The sequence below is a fragment of the Balaenoptera borealis genome (genome assembly GCF_965194805.1).
Source record: "Balaenoptera borealis genome assembly, chromosome: 19".
NCBI lineage: Eukaryota > Metazoa > Chordata > Mammalia > Artiodactyla > Balaenopteridae > Balaenoptera > Balaenoptera borealis.
In genome coordinates this window covers 26,993,202-27,020,472 of record NC_138878.1, presented here as the reverse complement: position 1 = coordinate 27,020,472, position 27,271 = coordinate 26,993,202, and the positions used below count along the sequence as shown (strand labels likewise).

General features: G+C 40.2%; 2 protein-coding genes across 14 annotated transcripts in view; one reads left to right on the top strand and one right to left on the bottom strand.

The window, feature by feature from the left end:
* The window catches only part of PSME3IP1 (proteasome activator subunit 3 interacting protein 1), a 44,532-nt gene extending 24,170 nt beyond the window's left edge, over positions 1-20,362 (bottom strand). The window contains exons 1-6 of one of the 10 annotated variants that reach the window (XM_082366991.1): positions 20,274-20,291; positions 20,096-20,172; positions 9,684-9,825; positions 9,087-9,185; positions 8,548-8,669; positions 3,832-3,965 (exon numbers count right to left, since the gene is read on the bottom strand). In XM_082366991.1, the coding sequence (XP_082223117.1) occupies positions 3,832-3,965; positions 8,548-8,669; positions 9,087-9,185; positions 9,684-9,810 (482 nt within the window). In that variant the 5' untranslated portion in view covers positions 9,811-9,825; positions 20,096-20,172; positions 20,274-20,291. Of the gene's footprint in view, positions 1-3,831; positions 3,966-7,396; positions 7,635-8,515; positions 8,670-9,086; positions 9,186-9,683; positions 9,826-10,224; positions 10,321-10,640; positions 10,668-15,840; positions 16,412-18,090; positions 18,118-20,032; positions 20,233-20,273 lie in introns of those variants that run through there. The other 9 variants (XM_082366994.1, XM_082366993.1, XM_082366990.1 and 6 more) reach the window with 9 other exon arrangements.
* Positions 20,363-20,434: 72 nt separating this feature from the next.
* The window catches only part of RSPRY1 (ring finger and SPRY domain containing 1), a 50,075-nt gene continuing 43,238 nt past the window's right edge, over positions 20,435-27,271 (top strand). Inside the window, exon 1 of one of the 4 annotated variants that reach the window (XM_082366979.1) lies at positions 20,435-20,700. The gene's annotated coding sequence lies outside the window, so the exon portion shown is untranslated. Of the gene's footprint in view, positions 20,701-20,877; positions 21,038-27,271 lie in introns of those variants that run through there. The other 3 variants (XM_082366978.1, XM_082366976.1, XM_082366977.1) reach the window with 3 other exon arrangements.

Below are 27,271 nucleotides of genomic sequence, written 5' to 3'. Positions count from 1 at the left end.
TCTTAGTGGTGAAAAAGTTAAACATTCTATTTAAAATTAGAAATAAAACAAGGATGTGCACAGTAATTGTTTCTTTCTAACATTTTACTGGTGGTCCCAGCCAGCACAATAAGATAAGAAAAAGGAACTAAAAGGTATTAAGGAAGAGAATAAAACTGTCATTATTCACAAATGGTGACTCTCTACATAGAAATTTCAAAGAATCCACTGATAAATTACTAACGTTAACAAGAGTTATTATTAAAGTTTATAAGAATTGCGTGGCTGGATGTAAATATCCCAAAATCAATTGCACTTTTATACACCAGCAACCAAAAAAATATAAAATACCTAGGAATAAGTCTAACAAAAGACATGTACAATTTTTTGGGGGGAAAAAAACAGCAAAACTCTATGACTTTATTGGATGACTTTAATTAAAGGAAACAAATAAATGTAGATATATGCCATGGACAAAGAAAGACTCAAATCCATGAAGATCTGTTCTCTCCATAAATTTATCAAGCAATTTAATAACATTCCAATAAAAATCCCAATAGGGATTGTTAAAGAATTTAAACTAAATTTAAAATTTATATGGAAGAATGAAGTGGCCAAGAATAGACAAGACATCCCTGAGAAGAATGTAAGGGGACTTGCTCTACCAGATATCAAGATCTGTACAGAGCTACAGTAATTACACAGAGTGATACTGGTCCAACAGATCCTAGGAACAGAAAAAAGAATCCACAGACAAACCCATATAGGTATGGAAACTTGTTATAAGACAGAGGTGACACTGAAGATCACTGAGGAAAGGCAGAAGTATTTAGTAAATTGCTAGAAAATTGGCTTTTCATTTGAAGAAAAAATTGCAATGTGATCCCTACCTCATACCCTTCACAAAAATCAATTCCAGATAGATTAAAGACTAACATGTGAAAGACAAAAATTCTAAGACTTTTACAAGAAAAACTATATTACAACCTCAGGGTAGAAAGAATTTCTTGAACAAAATATAAAAGGCTCTAACCATAAAAAGAAAATATTGATGGATTTGACCACCTTAAAATGGACCACCTTCAAAAGGTACAAACTTCCAGTTATAAAATAAATGAGTAGTGAGGATGTAATGTACATCATGGTGACTATAGTTAATGATATTGTACTGTATATTTGAAAGCTGCTAAGAGAACAGATCTTAGAAGTTCTCATCACAAGAAAAAAAATGTGTAACTATGTGTGGTGATGGATGTCAACTAGACTTACTATGGGGATCATTTCACTATATATATATATATATATATATATATGTATATATCTCATATTATTATCAAATCATTATGTTGTACACTTGAAATTAATGTTATATGTCAATTACATCTCAATTTTTAAAAACGGACCACCTTAAAATTAAATATATTTGACCACTTTAAAGTAAAAAGATAAGCTATAAACTGGAGAAAAAAAATATCAGGACTATGTTTAAAAACAAAAAAAAACTATGAATCAATAAGAAGAATACAAATAACCCAGTAGAAAAATGGCAATATAAATGAACAGACCTTCCACACAACAGGACACATGAATGGCAAATCAACATATGATATGTCAACTACATTTGTTAACAGGGGAATGCAAATTAAGACCATAAGGAGATACTATTTTATAAATCACTTTATTGCTGTATTTGTGCTGTCCAGGAGGGCAGCAACAAGCCACGTGTAGCTATTTAACACTTAAAATGTGACTAGTGTGGCTAGGGAACTGGATTTTAAATTTCATTTAGTTTTCATTCATTTAGATAGCCACAGGTGCCCAGGGACTAACATATTGCACACACAGCTCTAGAGAAACAGATGTACATATGTAACAAAGCATGTCCTTGACCTGTCAGCACCATCTGTCATAATTCAAACATTCATTCACCGGAGAATGAACAAATTTCGGTATCTCGAATAATGCACTATTATACAGCAGTGAAAGTGAACAAATTATAGCTGTACATACACATACATACACACATACAAAATTGTTTCAATCAGAGAAACAATTTGATTGAAAAACCAAATTCACAGAAGGTGGTGTATATATAATAAAATCATTTTTTATAAAGTTCAAGACAAGCAAGGTATTATATTGTTTATGGGTACCTATATAGGTAGCAAAAAACAAAAACAAAAAAACCCCCAAAACTACTAAGAGTAAAGAAAGGCAAAAGAATGGTAAACTAGATATAGGAAAGTGGCGTGAGGATGGCAAGGCACAGAGACAGAATGGGGAGGAGCACAGAGGCAGACTCATATTGTTGATAATGCTCTAGGTCTTAAGTTGGGTGATGGGTTCAGGGGGGCTTGTTTTATTACTATGCTTCATAACATACACACATCAGGCATCAGACTTTCACCAAGCATCGGAATTATCCATGGAACTTTAAAAATTAGACTTCCAGAGCTCACTCCAAACTTACTGAGCCAGACAGAATTAGTGTGAGGCAATCTACAGTATTAACAAACTCCCAGGTGACTCTAATAAACCCAAGGCTGGGTAGATTAGGAACTCCTGCCCCAGGAGACTAATTTATCACCTTGCTACACAAAACAACAATAAAGGATGATCTAATAAAAGTTGATCTAAGGACTAGGAGAGCTACTTACAACACACATTCTGCTAGAAGCGAGACACTGCTGAGAGGTAACTAACTGACCACCTAGAGAGCCCTTTCTTGGTATAGCCCAGTACAATTGACCCACATCCAAATTCTCAAAGACACTGGGCCAGCAAGAAAGCTTATATGAAAACTTGAAAGGAATAATTCATGGCTGGGTAACTGGCCCTTTTCAGGATACTGATATTCCTCCCCTTGGCTGCTATACCATGACAACATTTTTACATGTAAGCAACGTTCCTAGCAATGTTCCTGGGAACATCAGGAGACAGAAGGTGTGCCAAACCACAAAACTGCAACAACACACTTTCTTCAAAACATGTGGCTGGTCGCCAATATACCACATTGATTTTCCTAATAGTCTGCACTTAAGCTTAACATCCTTTTGCCTGTGGTAGGGTTGGTCAAATTGAAATGACCAGATTTAATCACTTTGGTGCCATTTGAAGACTTGAAAAGAGAGGAGCAAACAAGGCACCGCTGCCACCCCACACCAAACAAGCAGAGCCCCAGCCAGGTGTGTAACCCTGTCACAGCTGCCATGTTCTTATAGATCATAGTGCCCTTGCCTCAGCTCTTCTCCCTTCCTGGGGTGTTCTGCTCTCCCCGTCTGCCTGTCAAAGCCCTAGTCGTCTTACCTAATCAACCTCTTCTTTCTAATGCCTTAACTTCCCCAACATGAGCACATATATCCACCTCCAGGCAGAGTTATTCCTCCTCCCTGATCTCATTACACCCTATATAAATCCTTCCATAGAACTTGCTACCTTGTTTGCCTAGAAACAGATGCTGAAGTATTGAACTCCACCTCTCCTGCTACTTTGTGACCTTGGACAAAGGTTCTCAACCTCTGAGATTCTCAGTCTCTTCATCTGATAATAACAACTTGTACTTCACAGACTTGTTGAGAGGAATAAAAGAAATCATGCATGGAAAGAACTTAACACAATGCCTGACACATGGCAGGCATCCAATGAAGAGTAGCTATTATGTTGAATGAACAGAGAGACAAGGGTCAAAGGCTATAGAAGACACCAAATCTGGTAGGGGAGAGAGAGGTAAGACCACCAAAGGAACTTCACCAAGACCTATGCTTAGGTAACCTTTTGTTCTGGCTACCATTAATCTGGCATTTCAAAGCACACAGTCAGAAGGAGATTATAGTTGTGTGAATTCAGGCTGACCTCTTATGCTTCACAGCTCCTGCCAACAGCTTTGCCTGGGAGAACTTGGTCTTGGTTTCTGTGGGTTTCACAGCCACTTTCTTCTCCACTTCCTTCTTGTTGTCTTGAGAAATTCCAACCTTGTTGAGATTACTGTGAGTTACAGGTTAAGGGTCAAACTAAGCAAAAAGAAGAGCTACAGCAGGACAATGGTAAATCAAGAGATGGAAGGCAAATATAACCCGTGAGTACTTCAGCTCTGCCATGGAATGTTCAACCTACTTATTTTAAAAATGCCCTCCCCTCCTTATTCTGCCAGTCAAATCCAGCTGATTTAAAAAGAAATGAAGGGACTTCCCTGGTGGTCCAGTGGTTAAGACTCTGCACTCCCAATGCAGGGGGCCCGGGTTCGATCCCTGGTCAGGGAACTAGATCCTGCATGCCGCAAGTAACACCCGGCACAGCCAAAAAAATAAATTTTTTTTTTTTAAATAAATAAAGGTGACTAGGAGGAAACCAGCAAATCAAGCCCAAAATTATACAGAGAAGCAAACTTTTTCCCTTTGATTCTCAATGAAAATCTGAGTACGGCCAGAAAACCTGCTATTACCAAAGACATGGCCAATATCATGCTTGCTGGAGAAAACAAAGATCTTGAAGATGCAACAGAAAAAAATGTAGCTTACCTGAAAACATAAAAATATTTGCTTTTTCCCCCAAGGGTAAAATCAAATTTTGCGGAGTGTCCTATGACTACCAGTGGCATTCAATTTTAGACATCATGAAGACTAACTCCTATTCTGCTGGTGCAAGACAACATCAGAATCACCTTACAGCTCATTAAAAGACAGAGTCCCTCCCCTGTCCCAAACCTACTGAATGAGGACCTCCAGAGGCCCAGGAACCTGTTTTAAACACTCTCAAGGTGATTTTAATGAGAAACCCCAGGGCATATGCAACACAACACAGGACTGAAAAGTTGTTTTAAAAGCATAAAACAACCAGTTCACTTGTAAAATACTTTTTTCATGCTTCATGTCAATCTCTGGCCCTCAAGCTTTGCCAGTTTCTTTTGTTCTCTCCACCAACCCCCTCCCCTCCTTCCCTTTCATGCTCTCCCACAACATATCAATCAACAGATAAGTACCGAAACATGTATTGGAACATCTTACTTAAGATGCAGTAATGCCTTGCTGGAACAATAGTGACATCTAGTGCCCAAGATATCTAAGAAGTATGTATTATCAGCCCAAAGGGGTGGGGGTAGAGGTATATGGTCTAAGCTATTCCTGTATCTTTGAACAACAGAGAAATTGAGTACCAGAAATTAGGAAATTATAATTCTGATCACTCTTCAGACACTAACTCGATTCTTATGGGCACCAGTTATCTTAAACATTTGTAATATTCAATACGGATTATGCATAATGCTCAGTACTATTCTGAGTTTCATCAATTTAATGTTTTTAAGGTCATCATGGAAACTGATAATATGTTAATACTAAATGTTCATTTTTTTAGAATAAAAATGAAGGAAACAGAAATTTCATCTTTCTAGTACAGAATACCAAAAACAATGAGCATGCTGCGATTTTTACCTACAATTCCATCACTAAAGGATAGAAACTCTCAAAGAAAATTCTTAATATTAAATACTGAAAAATAAAACAAAAATGGAAAAAATATAACAAAACCACACATTTATAATACCAAGACAAAGACAAAAACCAACATTTAACTTTCTATTCTTTTGAAGTGAAGAAAAGCCCTCAACCTCTTCTTTTTTGGTGGGCAGGAAGGGAAGTGGTAGTTGTATTTTTGATCCACATCCAAAGCATAAGCCCTTTTTTCCCCTAAGTCCCTCTCCCCCTAAAACGCTTTAAATACACAAACACATCTCAAAAATCTCATGGAATGCATTAGATGAGCATTTTTTAAAAAATCACATTGTTTTAAAACACACATAATATTAATAAATACTGCTCTAACCTGAAAGAAACAAGAGTTCTGTTGTTTATACTGGCACAAACCATAGCTTATTTGTATTCACAAGTATCACATTACAAAATGTATCATTTTATAGCAACCAAGCAAAGCCAAGAACCAGCTCCTGATTTAGAGCTTCAATAAACAAATGTCTAATCCTTCAATTCCTATTTCAACATGACTCTGGCTACATGCATGCTTGGGATTAGCACATCAGTGGGTTGGAAGGCTTGCTTTGCTTCAGTTTTTCTAGACAGTCAGAACGTTCCAAGTTTCCAATAAAAACTAATACCCTGGGCTTTCCTGGTGGCGCAGTGGTTAAGAATCCACCTGCCAATGCAGGGGACACGGGTTCGAGCCCTGGTCCGGGAAGATCCCACATGCCGTGAAGCAACTAAGCCCGTGCGCCACAACTACTGAGCCTGCGCACCTAGAGCCCATGCTCTGCAACAAGAGAAGCCACCGGGATGAGAAGCCCCCACTCTCTGCAACAAGAGAAAGCCTGCGCACAGCAACGAAGACCCAACACAGCCAAAAATAAAAATAAACAGAATAAATTTATATAAATATAAAAAAAAAACGAATACCCCTGAAGCCTCTTCAATATTGTGCTGTAATGTTACCAGGACAGAAAAGTATCTTTTGCCTCATGGCTGCCATGTTCATTCTTCCCTTTTGAATTGAAAACCGAAAGGTCTCTCACACTCATACCACACCAACAATACTCTCCAAAATGCTGCTTTAGGAGACACTCTGGCTTATTTGCTTGCCTACCAAATTAAGCACATGAAACAAGACATAATTCAAATGACAGTGTAATTAATATATTTTTCTTTAGAGGAAAAAGCCAGGTGCCTGAAACAATGCAATACATATATCTGCCCATCTCAGATATATCAACACATAATATCATCCTGGGGTCACCACGGAACAGAGTTCGGGAGGGAAGCTTCAGAAAAATCAAGCTCAATCCTACAGTTGGGATGGAGGTGTGACTTTCCATCAACTCCTATCTTAGTGTTATACCAGAATTCCACGAGAAGAACTGGGACTTGAAGCCAGGTCTTCCGCTACCAGTTCAGAGCAGGTTTTGCGGCACTGTGCTGCCACCTTATCTCGATCACCGTCAGTCACCTTGTCTTAAACCAAATCCCTGGGAATCTGTCCACATTTTTTCCTACATAACTCTTTAATGGAACCTACTGCACACTCTCTGCAAAAAATACCAACTAGCACACACACACAGTCATATCATCAATCTTAGAGGTAAAGCCTGTTCAGTCACACGAGTGAGGTTATTCAACATACAAGCATGAAATACTCAAATTAGCTTTCTCACAGAAGGAAAAAGCTAAGGTGGTCCTTTTAACCTCTCCTATGAGTCATTCATTAATATATTCATGTATATACTGAGAACTTACAATATGCCAAGCACTGGAGAAATCAGTGGTGATCCAAGTCCTTGTTCTTATGGAGCTTACTTTATATTCCAGCAATAAAGAAGCACACAAACCAGTAAGCATATAAATTAAGATTTTCAGGTAGTGACAGAGATCATTAAAAAAATGACATTATAGTCAGTGATGGGGGTGGGTGCAATTTTAGGTGGGGTGCTCTATGAGGAACGGAGCTGAGACCCAAGTGTCATGAAATGCCAGCCTTGTAAACTCTGAGGGCAGAGCATTCCAGGCTGAGGAAATAGCAAATGCCTCACAGAGCTCAGTATGAGAGGAACATAAAGAAGGCCAGTAGGCTGGAGTATAGTAAACAGGAGGAAGAGTAGTTCAGGATACAACAGGGTGGTGGGTTGGCCAAAATCATGCAGAGCCTTGTATGACCTGGTAAAGAATGCAGATTTAAGACTAAATGCAACAGGAAGCCACTAGTGTTTCAAACAGGAAAGTGATATGATCCCATGTATGTTTTCAAAAGTTCCCCAGACTATTGTCTAGAGAATGGATTGTGGGGGAGGAGAGCAGAAGCAGAGACAATTAGATGGTCCCAGTAGTCCAGAGAAGGTCTACGACGACTGCAGTGGCAGCAGAGAAAGCAAGAACTGCAAGATTTGGAGTACATTTTGGAGGCAGTTTTTGGCCTAGGCACCTGGGGGTATAGGAGTACCATTACTGAGATTGGGAAGACCAGAAAAAGAAGAGATTGGGAGTCGCGGGGGAGGGAGGTGGTGTGATGAGGGTCGGGGTAATGAGGCACGGAATTGAGAATTTTGATTCAGCCAAGTTACATTTGGGATGTCTATTAAGACATTCAAGTGGATGCCAAAAAGGCAATAGTGAACCAAAGCAAAGTTCTCTTGGATGCTTTCTCTACCCACCTATGGGGACAAACCAGGCTGTATCTGTAGGGAAGGTCTTACTAAGGACACAGGAGGGTTGCTAAACATTTCCTTTTAAAACGTAGAAGCCAGTGTCTCCCCTGGATGAGGTTCACTGCATCACCCACCTGTTCCAGAGTCTAATCCCACAAGGCAAGAATACCCTGGTCCTGACTATTAGGATTTAGGCCTTTAGTTAATCCTAAAGGATCTGGACTTTTGATTGCAACAGACTCCTGCATGCAACATAACTCTACATATCACTGCCAGTTATTCAGAGTCATAGGAACATCCGTGTTGAAAGGGAACTAGAGATCACCAGGCAGAAGACCCTCATTCTAATTATGAAGAAACTAAAATGCATAGATGTTGATGAGAAACTGACACCTTATACATTCCTCACAAAGTACAAAGGATATTCTGTATTCCTTCAGTTCTTTCAGTTCTTCTTCTCTTCGCTGCTTTTCTATTAGTTCCTGCTGCCGAGAAACCTCATCAAGGAAGTTGGTCTCATCTTCGTCTAAGCCTCTTACCATGTTCTCTGAGGAAATAATTAAACAAGGAACACTTAACAGGATAAAGGAAAAATATAGTCAAATAAGAATTTTCCTTGTCCTATTTTTTAATAAATAGCAGATACTTCAGGGGATTAGAAGAAAGAATTTGTAAACACCAAAGCTTTTGGATAGATAACATGACATAAAATCAAGGCATCTCTCCCATTACTAGATATTAGCGTAAAATTAAAATGGGTATCTTGAGTTCTAAACAAAAATGTTCAATGTGGTCTAGATGGTAGAAAGTTGTCTCTTTTCCACCAAATGAGCATCTAAAGACAATTTTATCTAAAGATAATCAAGACAATTTCATGGTTGGTTAGTAAAAGTGTTGCACAGGGCAAAAGTGCACCAAAAAGGCCCTGCAGAGTCCCTTGGACACTGCGTTTTCTGAAGCTTACTGAATTTGAACTGTTCTTCATACTCCTGCTGCTTCCTATCTTTCTGTTCCTGTAGCCTTTCATATAGAGACCGAGGGTCATAAACCTCCTCTGGGCATTCTGAAAGAAAGGGAGGGGGAAAAATACATACTTCAGAATCCTTTCATATTATTTTGGAATCACAAAGGATTTTAAAGATGAAGTCAAGTCTCTGCATGATCTGAGGGCAAAGATAACACAAAAATAGTACAAAGTCCACAGCTTCCCTTTGGACCTCAGAGAGGGGCCAGCAGTTCTCAAAGCCAACTATCAATGTTAATAGGGCCCATGGCCTGAGACAGTTAACTGGATGAGGGATCCACCCAAACCCTGCTTGGCAGCAGCATTCTCAGCTGTTCAGATCCTGGATCCACCTGAATAGATGGAATAGACTAGCGGAATCTCCTGGAAGACAGTGTGGCAGAGTGGAAAGGGCAAAGATGTGAGGACCCTGGTTCTGCTCCCAGCTATGGCGGCCTTACATAGGTCCCTTGAGCCTCAGTTTCTCTACTCTAAAGCGAAGACATTAATACCCACTTTGCAGGGTTGTAAAGATTAAAGGTCTACAAGCCTCTATACCTTCTGGATCTTCAGGTTTTCGAACTTTCTCCCATTCTTCTTGCCTCCTTTTGCGCCGTTCATCTAATTCTGCCTCAGACACAAACCTCTTTTTGATAACAAGGTTACCATCATCCCCTCCATCCATAATGGAACAATCAGTCTACAAAAACAAAAAAACAAAAAAACCATTTCAAGTGAGAACTGCAATTAGAATTCTAAAGAGAAACAAGAAGGTTGAGCTCTGTCTCCCCCAGCAATAGACTACCTCAAAACTCCTTTCAACCTTGAATTGAGAAATCCTCAAGCAGTTTAATTTACAGGTCATTGATGAAAGCACATGATTACATTTTCCTAATGTATCAAGTAGTTTTATCAACATCTATGTTATCTACAAACTCAGCGAGAGGACCTGGAATAATTCTCATGATATGCCACAGTAAACCTTACATTCCAGATTTTTCTCTGTCGCTCTAATATAGACAAATTGGCCTCCTGGGCACCCTGACATTGTTCCTTCTCGAAATTCCTGTTTCAGGGATATTACACCACCTTGATTCACCTGTTTTTATTTCCAAGTAGATTCTGAAAGGAGAAACTCAGATATTCAAGGAGCCTTAGAGATGAGTCTAGTCCGTTCAGCAGGGAAGTGATATGCCTAGAGGCACACAGACCAAGAGTGGAGAAAGTAAGACTAGAAGAACCCAGATCTCCCCACTTCAGGTTCCATGTCCTCTGTACTCTACTAAAATGACTCCTCTTTCATCTCTTCCTGACCTTCCTCCCTGTAAACTCCAAATCTGCCCCACTTAAGATTCTATCCTCCATCCTTCTTTTTTCTCATTCCCACAATGACCTCAACGACTTTATGCACTTTAGGCCCAGAGAAGTTAGGTCACTTGTCTAAGGTGATAAAGGTGGTGAATGGTGGAGCTGAGAAGCAAATCCAGGCCTGAGAGCAAAAATTCATACTCTTACCCACTTCACCATACCCCTTCCCAGAAACCAGGGATCCTCCTTGAAAAGAAGGACATGTCAATTTCAGCTTTCTTCCTACATCAAATTCCAGTGATGAGAATGTTCATGAAACATTTTTCTCTAGTAAAGATGAAAATGGAAACTGAGAAAATAAATCCAAACATGCAGAACAAAAGGATAGTCTCCGCCTAAATCCTACTGTTGAAGTTTAGTTCAATGAAACAACAATGAGAAAATTTTTAAATTTACTAGAAAGAAAACCAAATCAATTGACAGAAGCTGTTGCTCCCACCTAAAGCCCACAACCTGGACACTTTTGATTTAGCATTACTTGATGTCTCCAGCCAGAGGCCTATTACAGAAACAGAATTGTTCTGTCTCTGTGACCATGCCAAAAATTCCTCAAGTTCTGCATAATGACCTCTTATGGAACAAGAGCCAACATTTTCTTAAATCTCTCTGGCAGAGAAAACATCAACTAAGTAGAACTCTAGTGGATGGGAGAGACATATTGGGCCCTCAATGTCTCCTTTCTTAGCTGTAGCTCTCCTTTCTCACCCTAAATTGGCTGTCCTCTCACCCTTATTTCCTGGTAAATAATTCAGCATGCAACAGGTCCTTATAGCCCACCTCAAACAATTCTCCATCTGGCAACAGAACCCACCATACATACCCAGGAGATTTTCATCCAACCCATACTTTAAAACTGTACTCCCTTCCCAGGCAGCTGACTCTCTCTCTGAGCAGATCTGACTGGTAGGATAGTTCTTCCTTAAACTGAACTGAAATCTGTCTCCCTATAAATTCCACACACAGGTTCAATCCACTGGGACTAAACAAAAGGAGCCAAATGCCTTTTTCAACATGACAATGCTGCAGTTGTTTGAAGACAACTCCCATTTTCCTCCTAATTTGTCGCTTTTCTAGGTCAAACATTTCTAGTTCCTTTAATCTTATAAAATAGAGGAAAAAGTGTCTCAAAGCAGTGAACTTAACAAATTGCATATGATGTAAACCTGGGAAATAAATTTTAGGATATGGTAATGCAACTGGTATGCCATTAAATGCATCTCTTCACTCTCGTTACACTTAAAAAATGAAAATATAATATTAATACTGAAAGAACTCTTCTAAAAGGCCAAAATAAAAACCTAGAATCTTACATGCTTCAATCTAAATAAGAATTCAGAGACTCTTAAGATTATTCTTATAATGTAAAATTAAGGAAATAAAACCATTTATTTAATTTTCATAGCCTGTTGAGTTTTTGGAAAAAGAAGAACCTACCTTCATTTAACTTTAACAAAGATCCCTGAAACTCAAGGGACAGAGCCTTTAGAATACATGTAAACAAGGGTTTGAATTTGAAACAGATACGCTAGAAAAATAAGAATCTTCCCAACATTTATCAATTACTTTTGGGAAAAGACAAATTTATGGGATTCCAAGACATTCTTACTCTCCTTTTCATCAATCTTTTTCTCAAAGTGTTAGAATTCGGGACTTCCCTGGTGGCGTAGTGGTTAAGAATCCACCTGCCAATGCAGGGAACACAGGTCCGATCCCTGGTCCGGGAAGATCCCACATGCCGTGGAGCAACTAAGCCCGTGTGCCACAACTACTGAGCCCACATGCCACAACTACTGAAGCCCGCACGCCTAGAGCCCGTGCTCTGCAACAAGAGAAGCCACCGCAATGAGAAGCCCGCGCACCTCAACGAAGAGTAGCCCACGCTCGCCTCAACTAGAGAAAGCCCGCGAGCAGCAACAAAGACCCAACGCAGCCAATAAATAAATAAATAAAGAGATTTTTTTTAAAAAAAAGTGTTAGAATTCAACTTCTACCCAAAGAGTTTAGCCTGTGCTATTTCCCCATCTTTCACAAATAAGGACAAAATCAAGGATCACCGTTGGCTAATGAAAATGAAAACAAGGCAGAAGCACATTAAAAAAAGGAAATTTAAAGACAATGGATTTAGAATTTGACAGAGAAACTCTACTTCTCTCAAAGGGTTGATTTCCTGAGAAAACACTCACACAGTAAAAACTAATGAACACTTGTAAAAAATCTGTTCTTTATTTTAATTTATTTTTTAAATTTATTTATTTATTTATTTAGCAGTTTGTGGGCTCCAGAGTACAGGCTCAATAGTTGTGGCGCACAGGCTTAGCTGCTCCGTGGCATGTGGGATCTTCCTGCACCTGGGCTCGAACCCGTGTCCCCTGCATTGGCAAGCGGATTCTTAACCGCTGCCCCACCAGGGAAGTCCAAAACTCTGTTCTTTAAAGCTAATATAATCCTGACATTCCCTCATTCCCAAAATAAAACAAGATGGCCACACCTAATTATAATAAATTTCTGTGAGTTTAAAAGGGCCAAGACTAAACCATAGACTGCTTTATCCATCTCTTTCTTCAATTTGCACATCTTCTGTAGGTCCTCATTCCCTGGCACTTCAACTACTGTTGTTCCCTTCTTGCCTTCAATGCCACCAGTGGCCCTCTGGCTAATTAATTTTTATATTAGGAGAGGTTAAAGGACAGAAAATGTTCATGAACAAGTGGTCATACTCCTGAGTATTCTGGATAATATTCAGAATACTTCTTCTCCAGAAATATTCAGGTCTTTTCAGGATTCAAAACTTCACTGTCAATAAATATTGCCAAGAAGTCAGCTTAACTTAAGACACCTTTCACTACAGCCTAATCTAATTCAACCAATATATAACAAATACCTTCTGCTGCAGCCTCTTTACAAGAGGTAATGATACAGGTAATGATGAAGACTATAGACTCTGAGATCAAGAGACCTCGGTTCTGCCACTTATAAGTTGTATGATCCTGGACAAGTCACTTAACTCCTCTGAGCCTTAGTTTCCTAATCCACAGATTGCACTCACCAATGGGGATTAAAATAGTACTGCACAACATAAAGCTTTTGTGAGGATAACAAGAGAACTCATGTAAAGCACTTAGCACAGTGTTTGGCACCTGCTTAAAAATGCTTTGAAAGGTTTGCCATTACTACAAAGTGCTATGCTAAGCTCTGGTTATGGGAGTGAGAGAAATACAGTCTGCACTCAAGGAGTGCAGGCGAAATAAATCAGTGACATAAACAACCATGATATGTGAAGTGGGAAAGGGACCACAACAGAGATTAGGAAAAACGTGCATGTATACATATTTGGTAATTCTATATTTCCCCTTTACTGTGGTTCTCTCTTTTACTGTTTTATTATTAATTCAAATTAAATAAACTCAACATTGTGCTGAATGCTGAACTGTGTCCAGCACTGTGCCAAATTCTATGGGATGATAAAGAAAATAAACTTTAAGAGTTAATACTCTTGTACTAGTTAATACCAGATAATAGTGTATGTAATAAATTACCAAAGTGAACAGTACAGGTAAGAGGCAGTAATGAAGGGAACAAATATGGATCAATCAAGTTTCCCAGGCTGAAAACCTGGGCATATATCTAGACTCCTTTTTCCTTTTTCCCTTACATGCCACCAGTCTCCAAGTTCTGTTATTTCTACCTCATAATGATCTCTTTCTAATTCATCCTCTCCTTTAAGAGTCCTTTCCTTTCTAATCTCTTCTTTTCAGGGCCTCATCTTGCATAAACTACTGCAAGAGCATTCCATTAGTCTCCCTGTTTCTCCTCTGGCCCCCATTCCAGCTATTTATTACTCTACTATAGCACTTACCCATTGTGTTTTATCATTTATGACTATTCCAACAGCTCTTTTTATTCACAGTGCTTAATAGCACAGTGTCTGCCACACGTTAAACATAAAGACATACTTATTGAATAAACCAGCCATGGAGAGGATCTGAAGAATCTGAGCAGGGAGGAATGCTCTCACATGAATATTCTTAGATACTGTCCAATGTAAATTATAGAAAATGGTAGTCATTAAATAAATATTCACCAAAGCGTCTTTGTCCCATAGGGAATTCTATTCAAACACTATACAACTTGTGCAATAGGAAACACGAGACCAAAGATTACATCACGTTACTATATTAGATAACTGACATCTTCAAGAATAACTCTTGCGGGACTTCCCTGGTGGTGCAGTGGTTAAGAATCTGCCTGCCAATGCAGGGGACACGGTTTCGAGCCCTGGTCTGGGAAGATTCCACATGCCATGGAGCAACTAAGCCCATACGTCACAACTACTGAGCCTGCACTCTAGAGCCCACGAGCCACAACTACTGAGCCCATGTGCCACAACTACTGAAGCCCATGCACCTAGAGCCCGTGCTCCTCAACGAGAGGCCACCACAATGAGAAGCCCGCGCACCGCAACGAAGAGTAGCCCCTGCTCGCTGCAACTACAGAAAGCCCGTGCACAGTGATGAAGACCCAACGCAGCCAAAAATAAATAAATAATTTTTTAAAAAAACTCTTGCTACTTTCCTTTAATTTCAACTGACTAAAAAAATGCTCTCACACTAAGCAATAAATATTTCCCACACAAAGCATTTTTCTCTGACGAGTCCAACATTCACTGACTTTATTCTGCATTAGAAAGGTGATGAGACCCACAACTTACCTTCTTCTGGAAGTAGACAGAGAAACCAGAAATTAAATTGTCTATTTCAAATTCCTACAGCCTATCTAATTTTTCACAAGTCTCTTATTTTCCTCTTTTGTTTGCTAGAATAACTTAAAACAAAACACAAACAAACAAAAGCCCAGGGGTGTGGGGATCTAATTATAAAAATTCATTTAGGGATGAAGAGGATTTACATTGAGAATGCTTATTTTGTCTTTACTGTGTTTAATTTTAGAAAGAATAAATGCTGTCAACTTTCCTTTACTCACATAGTTTTTTGCATGTTCCTTTACTCACACAGCTTTTTTGACTCAAGTTTAATTATCAAATTAAACATTACATTATTTTTAAAAGGATTATTTAAGTTCTTCAAATATGGAATTCATGGAAAACCAAAACCATACCAAAATCACTTTGTCCCAACTTAAAAGTTTCAAACTGATGCAAAGAGTTTTCAAATTTGCTTGACAGCCAAAGAAACAAAGTTCTTATATTTCAAGCTGAAGTAAATGTTAAACACTGCACTACTGTATTTGTACTGGAGACTGAAGTATTTAATTTCCAGGTTGGTGGGACAGAATGACAGAATGGACTCATACATAGCATGCTATACAAGTTTTAAAAAACAAAACTTACATTGCTGCTCCCAAAATAATTGCCACTGCTGACCTGAAAATTATTCCATTTAGCTCGTGCCATGATACAAATTAATGAGATCTGGTTTCCTATGGAACTGAATTTTGTGATGGCAGACTACCTAAGTGTTTACATCACTAGCCACCATACCCTCCTAATTTCTAACATTAGATACACTGGATGTGTAAAAATACACCAGGGAGGATCAGATCTCTGTGTTACGGTGTTCTAAGGCTTCCCTCTGGGGAGCAAAAACAATAGGCCAATCCACTTTCTTTCTGTCAGTAAATATACTTAAGTACTGCTCTTTCAACACTTTTATCCTGATGTTCAAGTCACATGGGATTTCAAAATGCAGGACAGCAACTAAGAGGAATTTGTCATCTGGCAAACTCAAAAATATTCCAAATAAAGACTGCTTTCTGGCCAGAAGGCACTTCTACCAAGCTACAGCAGTTTAGATCAAGCCAACTTTCCCTGTATTATAAAACTTCAGGGACTTCCCTGGTGGCGCAGTGGTTAAGAATCCGCCTGCCAAGGCAGAGGACACAGGTTCTATCCGTGGTCTGGGAAGATCCCACATGCCACGGAGCAATTAAGCCCATGTGCCACAACTACTGAAGCCTGCGTGCCTAAAGCCCGTGCTCTGCAACCAGAGAAGCCACAGCAATGAGAAGCCCGCGCACCGCAACCAAGAGTAGCCCCCGCTCATGGCAACTAGAGAAAGCCCGCGGGCAGCAACGAAGACCCAACGCAGCCAAACATAAATAAATAAATAAATAAAACTTCAGAGAATGAATGACAACTACTAACAGAGAACACTTTGTCAGCACTTATTACTAGACAAAGTAATCCTTAGTCACTCTTCTAACACTGAGGCTTATTTAACCTATTCCACTAGCAAAGGAGACTAAAGAATCTCAAAATGAAGGTACACCATAAGCAATGTAATTCATATTTAGAATGTTTACTATAAAGAGCAATTTGAAGTAAACTTCTGGTTGTCTAGGCATCTAAAAAACACATGAAGTTAAAAGGTAAAAAAAAAACTAAATATACATTTATCTTTCCATAGCACAAGACAAAAAATCTCATCATATGTGCATTTACTCTGAATTCATCTATATCCACTGGAAGAAAAAAAGAGAGAACTTAAATATTGGTTCCCTTAGCTAATTCTCAGCTCCCCAATTCATGTGTGCCTCTCAGAGTATAAATACTTCCCTCACTATGTGTGATTCTAATATTAGTTATATTTTTTTACACATTGTAATTCCTAAAGGCAAACCAACTACTTCATCTGGGACTCAAAGGAAGAAAAACAGCATCTGTTTCAAAGCTGGAGGAAAATCTGGCCATGCTGGAATTTTGCTGCGCTGGTATACCTACATCCAACATGGTGCCTCCCTAAAAGTTTTTCGAGGATAGCTTTGATTACACACTATTTTACCATCTGGGCTAACTTTGGAACCTAACCCACACTAAATCATACTCCTTCCCACCCCCACCCTCCAGGCTTTATGTATCTCCTCTCTTAAGGCCAAATTTAAAAAAGACAAAAAAAGGTTTTACATTACACCAATCATACAAGGCCCACTAACTCATTCATCTGTACTTTTGAAGTAAATCTTTACAGGGAACCTATTATGTGCAAGGCACAGTGCTAGGTAGTAAACTGGCACTACTTTTTAGCAAGTGAGGAACCTGCATTCAATAAAAGAGATAAGGTTGGTACATGAGCAATTTAAGGAAATGCAGAATGAGGTTAAATGCTCTAAGAGAATAGAAGTTAGATAAGGAAGACTAGAGAAAAAGCACAGGGGAAGCTTAATTTTGCAGCTATGACACTGCACAGTGAAAAGTGGTGGAAGTTTAGATATATTAAGAAAAATTATCTTTAACTCAAGTTTCCCTGAAATGACATATTTCACACTCTAAAATTAAAATCAAAGGGGGCCTTCATTTCCAGAAATAGTGGGCTAGGTAATTGAGACCAATCTCCTACCTCTATGATAAGTAAAACTGGAAGAATTTTTTTAAATAATTTTTAAACAAATAGAAAAGCTAACAAGATGGTAAAGAATTTGGCCAAAAACCCAAGACAAGGTGAAAACCACATTAAGTCCAATATTCAAACTGGTTTTCATCCCAAGGATTTCTCTGATCTTGAAAGCTGCTGTTTTGGTGCCCTTGTGAAGCAAAACTCAAAAGCAGGGAGCCCACCCAGGGTGTGCGGAGTCTGATAACCACCTTTTTCTCCATCTTAATCTGGTACCCCAAAGAACTACACCATCAAGGTAAAGGTGAACTGGTAAGAAAAAAAGCAGGAATAATGGGTAACAGAAACAGACCCAAAGGAAATTTATATTCCCAAAGGAATTAACATATATAGATTACAAAACAACTATGATTACCATGTTTAAAGAAATAAAAACCAAGCCTCAAAATTAATAGCAGAGAATAAGAAACTGTAAGACAGTGGCATGGCACATTTGAAAAGAAAAAAAAAAATAGAACTTCAGTAACTAAAACATGCAATAACTGAATTTAAGATTGCAACAGATGAGTTTAGTAACAGGTTAGAAATAACCTATGAGAGAATTAATAAAGAAGAAATTATCCAGAATATAGTATAGAAAAGTAAAAAGAGTAAGAGGCATAAAGAAGAGAGTGAAAAGGTCTATGTTAAATCAATAAAAAAGAAAGATAAACAACGGGGCAGAAGCAATACATGAATATAAAATGGCTGAGAATTTTACAGAACTAATGAAAGACACCAATCCACAAATTAATAAGTGTAATAAACACCAAACTAATTGAACAGAAACAAATCCATAGTTGCATACATCATAATGAAAATGCAGAAAACCAAAGACAAGCACAAAATAATCTGTAAAACACATCCTATAGTAAAAAGTGACACATCATATTTGACAATTAAGACAAAGTAAGTACAAAAGGTGATCAACAGTGAGCACACTAAAATTGTTTAATTTAGCTGCCACGAAGACATAATTACACACAACTGAGTCTATGGCTGAACCATGCACTTAAATTACTTCATTTACCAGATACGTGGTTTTCAATTTCTGAAGCAGCAGCTTGATTCTAACCAAAACAGCAAGATTCTTAGAAGCTAAAGGTAAAGACTGCTAACCAGGTAAATGGTATTGACATAATTCTTCCTTTCTTACAACCACGAAGAATTTCTCACCTGAGGCACCAACACCTCAGGTGAGAAAGATAATTGGGCAGCCTCTGCTTTCAGACCCTTACAAATTGTTAACCTCAAGCTCCATCTGAAAGACTGTACAAGCTGCCTTTACCTCAGCTCAATTGCTTGTTATCAAAAAGGGGCCTACACACTAATTCCTCTCAAGGGTTTCAAAAGCAGTGCCTTCCAAACCATTTCACGGGGTCCTTGTTAACACAGCAATAAGGCAAACAGCTGAATGAATTATCAACAAATCTTACCCAACAGCTGGTACACAAGAGGTCATTGGGAATTCTGACCACCAGAGCCGCACTTGGCTTCCTGGGTCCCCCCCAAGACCCGAGTCCGACTATCTGGGGTGGGGTCCGAGAATCTGCATTTTAAAAGGGCCGCAGAAGCTCTTGTTTTCTACTAGTTTAAGAACCAGTGCTCTGAACGAATAGGTCTCCCCCTTTCCCGCCATGCGCATTGACATTCACCTGGGCCAGCAACTCTCAAACAAGACGCTTCAACCCGCGCGGTCTTAGTTTACTAAATTTTCTGCAAAACGAGCACACCGGTTTGTTTTCTATTAGAAGAAAACGCACTGAGCACATCTACTGGTACATAATAAATGTTTCTCCTCCTGCACTGATTCTGTGACTCAATCATTTCCAACCAGGCACCCCCCACATCTCCCGAGGAGCCTGGAGCCGTTCCAAGACCTCTGGGACAAGAGCCCGCTCCTCACCTGGAGCCTGGGTGGCCCCACCTGACAGAAAAGGTACAGGGGAGCCGACTAGAGGCCCAAAGTCCCAGGACCGCTTGAAAGGGTCGGCATCCTCCTCCACAGGACCTGAAGGCATTCCCGCGGGCTCCCTCGGCTTCCCTCAGGCTGGGCCCCGCAAGCCCCTGTCCCCGGTGACTCAGAACACTGGGCGAGAGAGCGGACTGAGGGCAGACCTGGCCCTAAACCTCCCATCAGACGCAGCCCCTCACCTCCGGAGCGAGAAAGCCGGAGCCCAGGTTTCGCTGCCTGGCCAGGGCCCAGGCCGCACTCACCTACCAGCGTGCGGGAGGCGAGACCCCCTCACCTCGGCGGCGCCCACCCCAAACCGCCACCGCAAGGGCCGCTCGCTCTTAAGGAAAAAGAAAAAGAAAGTAAAAACAGAAAGAAAGCAAGAAAAACAGCCTTTGCTTTTATATTTCTTCCAACCCTTCTGAGATTCCTTTTCCTCACCGCCACAACAGAGCTCCTCCCCCCTTCCGGCAGCGTAACCCAATCCGCACCTCTCTTCCTCCCCAGGAGACAGATGGAAATCCGGTCCCTGGAAAGCTAGCGGGAGAGACTTGATTGGGCCATTCACATTTCAGCAAGGGGATTGGCCAGCTTCCTCCAGGGGGGCGGGCCGAGGGGGGGCGATGTCACGTGACGTGGTCTCTGAAAGATGATTGGCTGTCAGGAAGAGGGATTGCCACTGAGGAAGGGGCGTTTCCTAGGGGACTGAGGGAGGGCCTGGGCGGTACGAAGCGGGGGTGGGCCCAGCACGTAATGGCAGCGCTGTGGCCTCGCGTCCATCTTTACCGCTCTCTCGGACCTGTCACAAAGGAGTTGCGCCGCCGCCGCCGCCGCCTCCTCCCTCGGGTGGGCCCGGGAGCTGGAGAAAGTCAGTGCCGCAGCCCAGTCACGCTGCTCCGGGAAGCCCCTGGGGACGCGGAGTGGGGGGAACCCCAGGGCTGGGGACGTCCGTGAGGGAGGGGAACAGCCGCCCGAGTCTGCGGCGGAGAGACCGGACTGGGGCTGGGGGAGGTTCCGAGAAGAGGCCTGGGAGGGGGTGGCGTTGGGCAGAGCCCAGGAAACAGCCCAGAGGTCCTCCAGCGAGGGCCGTGCTGAAGGCGCCCGGAGAGGTTTCTGGAAGAGGGTGTTCCCCCTTTAGGGGGTTCTTGACCGAGGAGGTTGTTGGGGGTCGCCCTTCTGAGGAGGCCGCGGCTAAAGGGGCCCAGGTGAGAAGCAGGTAGCTCCTGGGAGGCTGCTGATACTTAGGAGTGCTCCTCAGGGGTGCCCAGGGTGGAGGAGGTAGGTGGGAGGACGCTTGGGGAGGGTTTCCTTTTGTGGAGTTTGAGGTTTAGGTGGCACGAGTGGGAGGTAGACCATAGCCGGGGAAGCTTAGACGTACCTTAGGGTCAAGAGACGCCTCAGAGAGAGAGGCTAGGAGTTGGGAGCCAGAGCTAGCGGGTTCTACCTCGGAGGCCCCATGTGACAAATGGGTAAGGGCCTGGAGAGAGAGGATTTGCTGCGCGGTTCCGGGGAGAAAAGACCCCCATCCATAGGAAAGCCTGGATGGGGAATAGTGAGAGGGAAGCGGGAATGGCAAGCGTTTTCCTCTCAGACACAGGATTCAGCCGCTTCTGGGCATAGTGCAGGTGGAGTGGGGGAAGTCCGTCCCACCAGCACGCCCTGCGTGACTCTAGATCAGGCTTTTGTTCTACCTGCTACCTCAGTTTCCCTGTCTTTGGGGGCGGAGGTAGAGGCAGAAATGGTCCACTGAGACTCTGGCGTTCTATCCTGTATAGCTGTCTGAATGAGGTTGCTCCCCCTGGAGTGTTGTACTTTGAACTTCTAAAGGTTAGAAGTGTCTATTTAACTGACTGAATAGAGTCCCTTGGTTGTCCAGGCCCCTTACCTACCATCTCCTCCTCCTTAACCTCCTTGGGTCTCTTCTGTAAAATAACAGTGTGTGAAAGTACTTTACAGACTACAAGCTGTGTGAAAGTAAAGTATTGTGATTCTACCATCAAAGGGGTTGCTGTTGAGAAATGAAAGTGAAGGCACTTTCTAAACTGTAAAGCAGTATGTAGATGTAAGGGATTAGCATTAATACACTTGTTGATCACCTATGAAGTGCTGGGAGCCATATTGTACTGAAAGCATCAAGGTTTACAGCTTTGTAGGTCATATAATCTTAAACCCATGATTTCAACTCCTGCTTAGATGGGAGTAGAGGGATTTCCAGTTTTGCTCCCAGAGTTTTAATTTACTTTGAACTTCTGATGGTACTGGCAGAAGATAGCCCTATGATATAATCTTTTCCTTCGGGAATTTTTTTTTCTGACAGCTGAAATTTTCCTGTAGGTAATTTGATCTCAATATTGTAAACTACCTCCCCTTTTCCCATATAAATGTATTTGTGGCCTTTGGATGTCTACAGGTAGTGAATATCATGTTTCCTCCCTCAGTTGTGATTTTAGAAATGAGACCTCCTTTTTTTTCCATGAATACTATGCCTTCCTGTAGTAGCCCCAAACTATAGATTATGAGGCGCATTAGCAATTGCTTTTATATTTCTCTTCCACAGTGTTTTTTTCTACTTTTCACCATATATAGTTTGCATTTCCTGGGGTGATATCTTGCCTTGTAGCTCCCTCTGTGAGGTTATACGTACTGTGCCCATGTCTGACATTTTCCTAATTTTTGGTTAGTTGCATTTGTTAGAGCTGGTTTAACAAATATTTAGTAATTTGTGATTTTTGAAGTTTTTTTTTTTTAAACAAAAAGCCGACTTGAACTTCCTGTTTTTCTAATCTTATGTTCCATGAGTCTTTTTTGAAAAAATCACTGGTGATTTTGTGAGCTTTCTGGTTCCCAGGGTACATGTCGTGCAGACCTACTGCTTAAGGTCTGTGTCCTGCTTTTGCTGTTTTCATTATTTCTGTACTCCATGATTATTTTTACGTTATTGACTATAGGAAGTGTTCCAGCATACTTTATGTGGACTTTTTCTGCTTTGTCAGCAAAATAACTTTCCAGTTAGTAAATTGGCCAAGAATCAAGAGAAAATAAAAACTTAGCATTTTATGTAGTAGTATGTTATTCTGTAGTGAATAGGGGAAAATAACAACTTTGAAGTATGTTTTGGCAAGAGCATAATCAAAAAAAAAATCATTGTGTGTTCCTAAAGTGAATTTATTACAGTCTGTTTCAACTCATGAGCTTAATTCAGTCTATCAAGAATTGCCTATGCTTTTCCTAATAATGAAGTAATTTGTTATAATGAAATGAGAAGTCATTTTGCATTCTTTAAAATACAACTCTCTTGGACAATCTAGTACCTGTATAGTTTGAAAAATTATTAGGAATTCTTGAGATGGTAACCACTATCACGCTACTTTTTTTTTTTATTTTTATTTTTTGGCTGTGTTGGGTCTTCGTTGCTGCGCCCAGTCTTTTCTCTCTAATTGCAGCGAGCGGGGGCTACTCTTCGTTGCAGGGTGTGGGCTTCTCATTGAGGTGGCTTCTCTTGCTGTGGAGCACAGGCTCTAGGTACGCGGGCTTCAGTAGTTGTGGCACGCGGGCTCTAGAGCACAGGCTCAGTAGTTGTGGCACACAGGCTTAGTTGCTCCACGGCATGTGGGATCTTCCCGGACCAGGGATGGGACCTGTGTCCCCTGCATCAGCAGGCGGATTCTTAACCACTGCACCACCAGGAAAGTCCCACTATTAACGCTACTTTAAATTGGAAATTTTCTGTTTTGTGGTGGGATTCTTGTAAAGTAGGATGTGACTGTCACAGGGTTGCAAAAGTAAGTGAAAAGTCATTAGGCATCACAGACAGGAACCACAGTAGAACCACAGTAATCTATTTCAAAAGAGTTATGGCCGGGGAAAGGTGGGTAGTAAAGTATCTATTTAGCTTCTCTTCAAATATTTGGGCATTTTTCAAGGCATTTACCATTGAATTTGGATAGTTTTTTCCTGGTATGCAAGTTAGAAACTTGAAGAACAGAACAGTTCTGAAGTAGTAAATGCCATAACTTGGGCCACAACCTTAGGAGGAGACTTTCACAACTTTTAGGAAGGCAAAAAAGTGAATATGTTCCCTTCGGTTTATCTGTTCAATAAGTTGGCTTTTGATATAGTTTTCTTGCCAACCTTTATGATTAGAAAAAAAGTACGTATTTGTTATATTTTACTCTCAGTGTCCATTCCAAAAGGGAATGCTTGCTGGTTCGGTATGTGAAAGCATGTTTAACTGTAGATAACTATGATATATACAAGGCTAAATGAGATAAAGTTATCTAATAAATAGTGATAAGCTCTTAGAGAATATTCCCCTTTCTCCCTCTCTAAGCTTTTGAAAACTAAGAATGCATTTGAGACAGCAAAGGATTGATGCACTCCTTAAGTTTGTTAAGGAATGAACCCTGTATGTAGCTTTCTTATTGCTTGAAATTATAGTTTCCAAGCATAATTTCATGGGTCGTATACACATAAAGTAGAAGGTTTTGAAATACCTTACTTAGCAGGTTTATTACCTCAGTTTAATGTTTCAGTGTTAGTTTTTTTTTCTTACCCCTTCTACCTCCTGAAGAATTAAGTTTCCTCTTCTGTGCTCCTTTAATGCAGTGATTCTCAAAGTATGGCTCCTACCTGGCCCCTCTCCTTTTTTTCAATTCTTATTGCTTCATAGTTGCTCATACCTACCTATGCCTAAGGCTACTTATTAATAACCTGCCAAGTAAATTATTAAGGATTACTAAAACATAATATTCATAAACCAAAACTAGCACAACATTAAAGAGTTTACTGTTGGCTCTAATACCTTTTTCTCCCAGAAAGTACTGTCATAGGAAACTTGGCACCAATGCAAAGCTTCTTACATGTCATATGCAGAATGGGGATTCCTACAATATTCAGGAAGGGATGATGCTTATTTGGGATGCATCATCAGTATTGTCTCAAATTGATCTTGGTTTTTCATCGTGTTTCCTCTTTATTTTTCATTAGAGTTACTATTAGCTTCATCTTTATCAATTTAATTTATGGACTTTCAGTTAACCTTTCACTGTGTGGTCAGGGATATTTGTACCAACAATATTTTGGCTTATTTAAGACATGAATACGTTGCAGTGCAAATATAAATCCTTCATTCCTCTTTTGCTAATGCTGATTTATACAGTCACCTAAAAACTTGCTCCTGTGGAGATACTTGAATATTACTAAGTTCCTTTTCCACTGGAAGAATGGTGGAGCGAGGGGCCTCCTCCTAGTGAACCTGACACTATATGCATGGGCTTCTGTGGCAGGTGCTATATTATGGGTTGGGCACTCTGTGTTGTCTTCCTTCATCCCTTTAAGAAGAGCACGAGGTACCTTTTTTCATCTTTGCTCTGTGCCTGGCATATAAGCATTAGATTCATATTTATTGAGTGATGTTGTCTCAGCTTCTCAAAGAGATAAATATGTTTTTTACAGATTTTTTTTAACATTTTTATTGGAGTATAATTGCTTTACAATGGTGTGTTAGTTTCTGCTTTATAACAAAGTGAATCAGTTATACATATACATATATCCCCTTTACAGATTTTAGAATAAACTCACTTAAAATGCTTATTGAATACCTGTTAGGTTCTGGTAGGTATACAGTCGAGTGTGCAATTGAGTGTTTTCAGACACCACTTTTAAGTGGTTCTCATTAAGGAAAGTGTTGCTATTCATACTGTTTACATATTTTGTTTGCTTTTCTTAATAGCAAAGAGTTTCCTATAACAGAAAAATCCTTTTCCTTCAGATTTGTTAATCATGTATGTGTTTGACACATCTATATTATTTCCTGTTATTTGGTCTCCTGGAGGTGAAAATTCCAAACAGCATGGAAAAACATTTGTTTTTCTCCTCTGTATGGTAGCCATCATTACCGCTTACCTCAGTTCTTCCTTAGCATTTCCTTTTTGGGTCCAAGGCAAATTTTTCAACCTTTGAGACCAGACAGGGATTATTCATTTCTCCTTTTTTTTTTTTTTCTCTCTTTTTTATTGTTATTTGCTTCTGGAAATCCCTTACTCTGTCCTAGCCATAAATACTCTTCTCTAACAGTTCAACCAGAAAAATTATCTACTTTTCCCTCAAAGATATACTTTCTTAAACCAACCTCAGTGCATAAGAGAAATATCAGAATCATTCAGTGCTTTTCCCAGACAACTTGAAGGTTACAATCCAGGGGATAAGAATACTCTATGTGACTTAAACCTCAAGTGCCCAGTGCCACTGCAGACAGTTTTGGACACCTGGATGACATGTAAAAATATCTTATCAGAGCTGCCTTTCCTTTTGGGGGAAAAGTGAAGTTCCAACCAAATACTTCACAATCTTTCACTTCCCTTTCCCCTGAATATCAGATACCTTAGAGTCTAGAGACAAAAAATGCTCTTGTTAAAATGTCTTTAGGTGGTTTCTGTTTCAACTGGCAAGTGTACTCTTGATATACAATACACCTTTCTTATCTACTTTGCTACCAAAGAATCTTGTTGCCCTCCAAGTTTTCCCCATTTAAATACAAGAAAATTGTGGTCATTGGGGCGTCCTGCAGGATATTTTATTTTATTTATTTATTTATTTATTTATTTTTAATTAATTAATTAATTTTTATTTTTGGCTGTGTTGGGTCTTCGTTTCTGTGCGAGGGCTTTCTCTAGTTGTGGCAAGTGGGGGCCACTCTTCATCGCGGTGCGCGGGCCTCTCACCATCGCGGCCTCTCTTGTTGCGGAGCACAGGCTCCAGACGCGCAGGCTCGGTAGTTGTGGCTCACGGGCCCAGTTGCTCCACGGCATGTGGGATCTTCCCAGACCAGGGCTCGAACCCGTGTCCCCTGCATTAGCAGGCAGATTCCCAACCGCTGCGCCACCAGGGAAGCCCCTTGCAGGATATTTTAAAAGCAAATATATTTCTGGGTAAGTTGCCCTATCTTGATAGGGTTTGGGTTATACAGGTATACACACTAGACAAAGTTCTGCACATACATGCTTAAGACCTGTACATTTTATTACATATAAATGTAACCTCAAAACATTGAAGTCCAGTTAGTGATATGCATACTGAATTTTTTAGGGGGAAGTATACTGATGCCTTTGAAATGCATCAAAAAAAATAGGTGGATTGATGATGGATAGAGATGTGTAGAGATGTGATAAAGCAAGTATAGTAAAATGTAAATGGTAGAATCTAGGTGGTGGGTATATAGGTGTTCACTGTAAAATTCACCTTTGCTATATGTTTGAAATTTTTCATAATAAAATGTCGGAGGGGCATAGTGAACATTAACACTAGAAGCTACCACTTGTAATGCATTCACTGTCTTAGGGGAAAAATCCAAAACATTTTCTAAGGAGAGAAAATCATTAAAATTTCCAGTGTATTATATATTGTTACTGTTCATGCTATATGATTTAACCTTTGGGTGG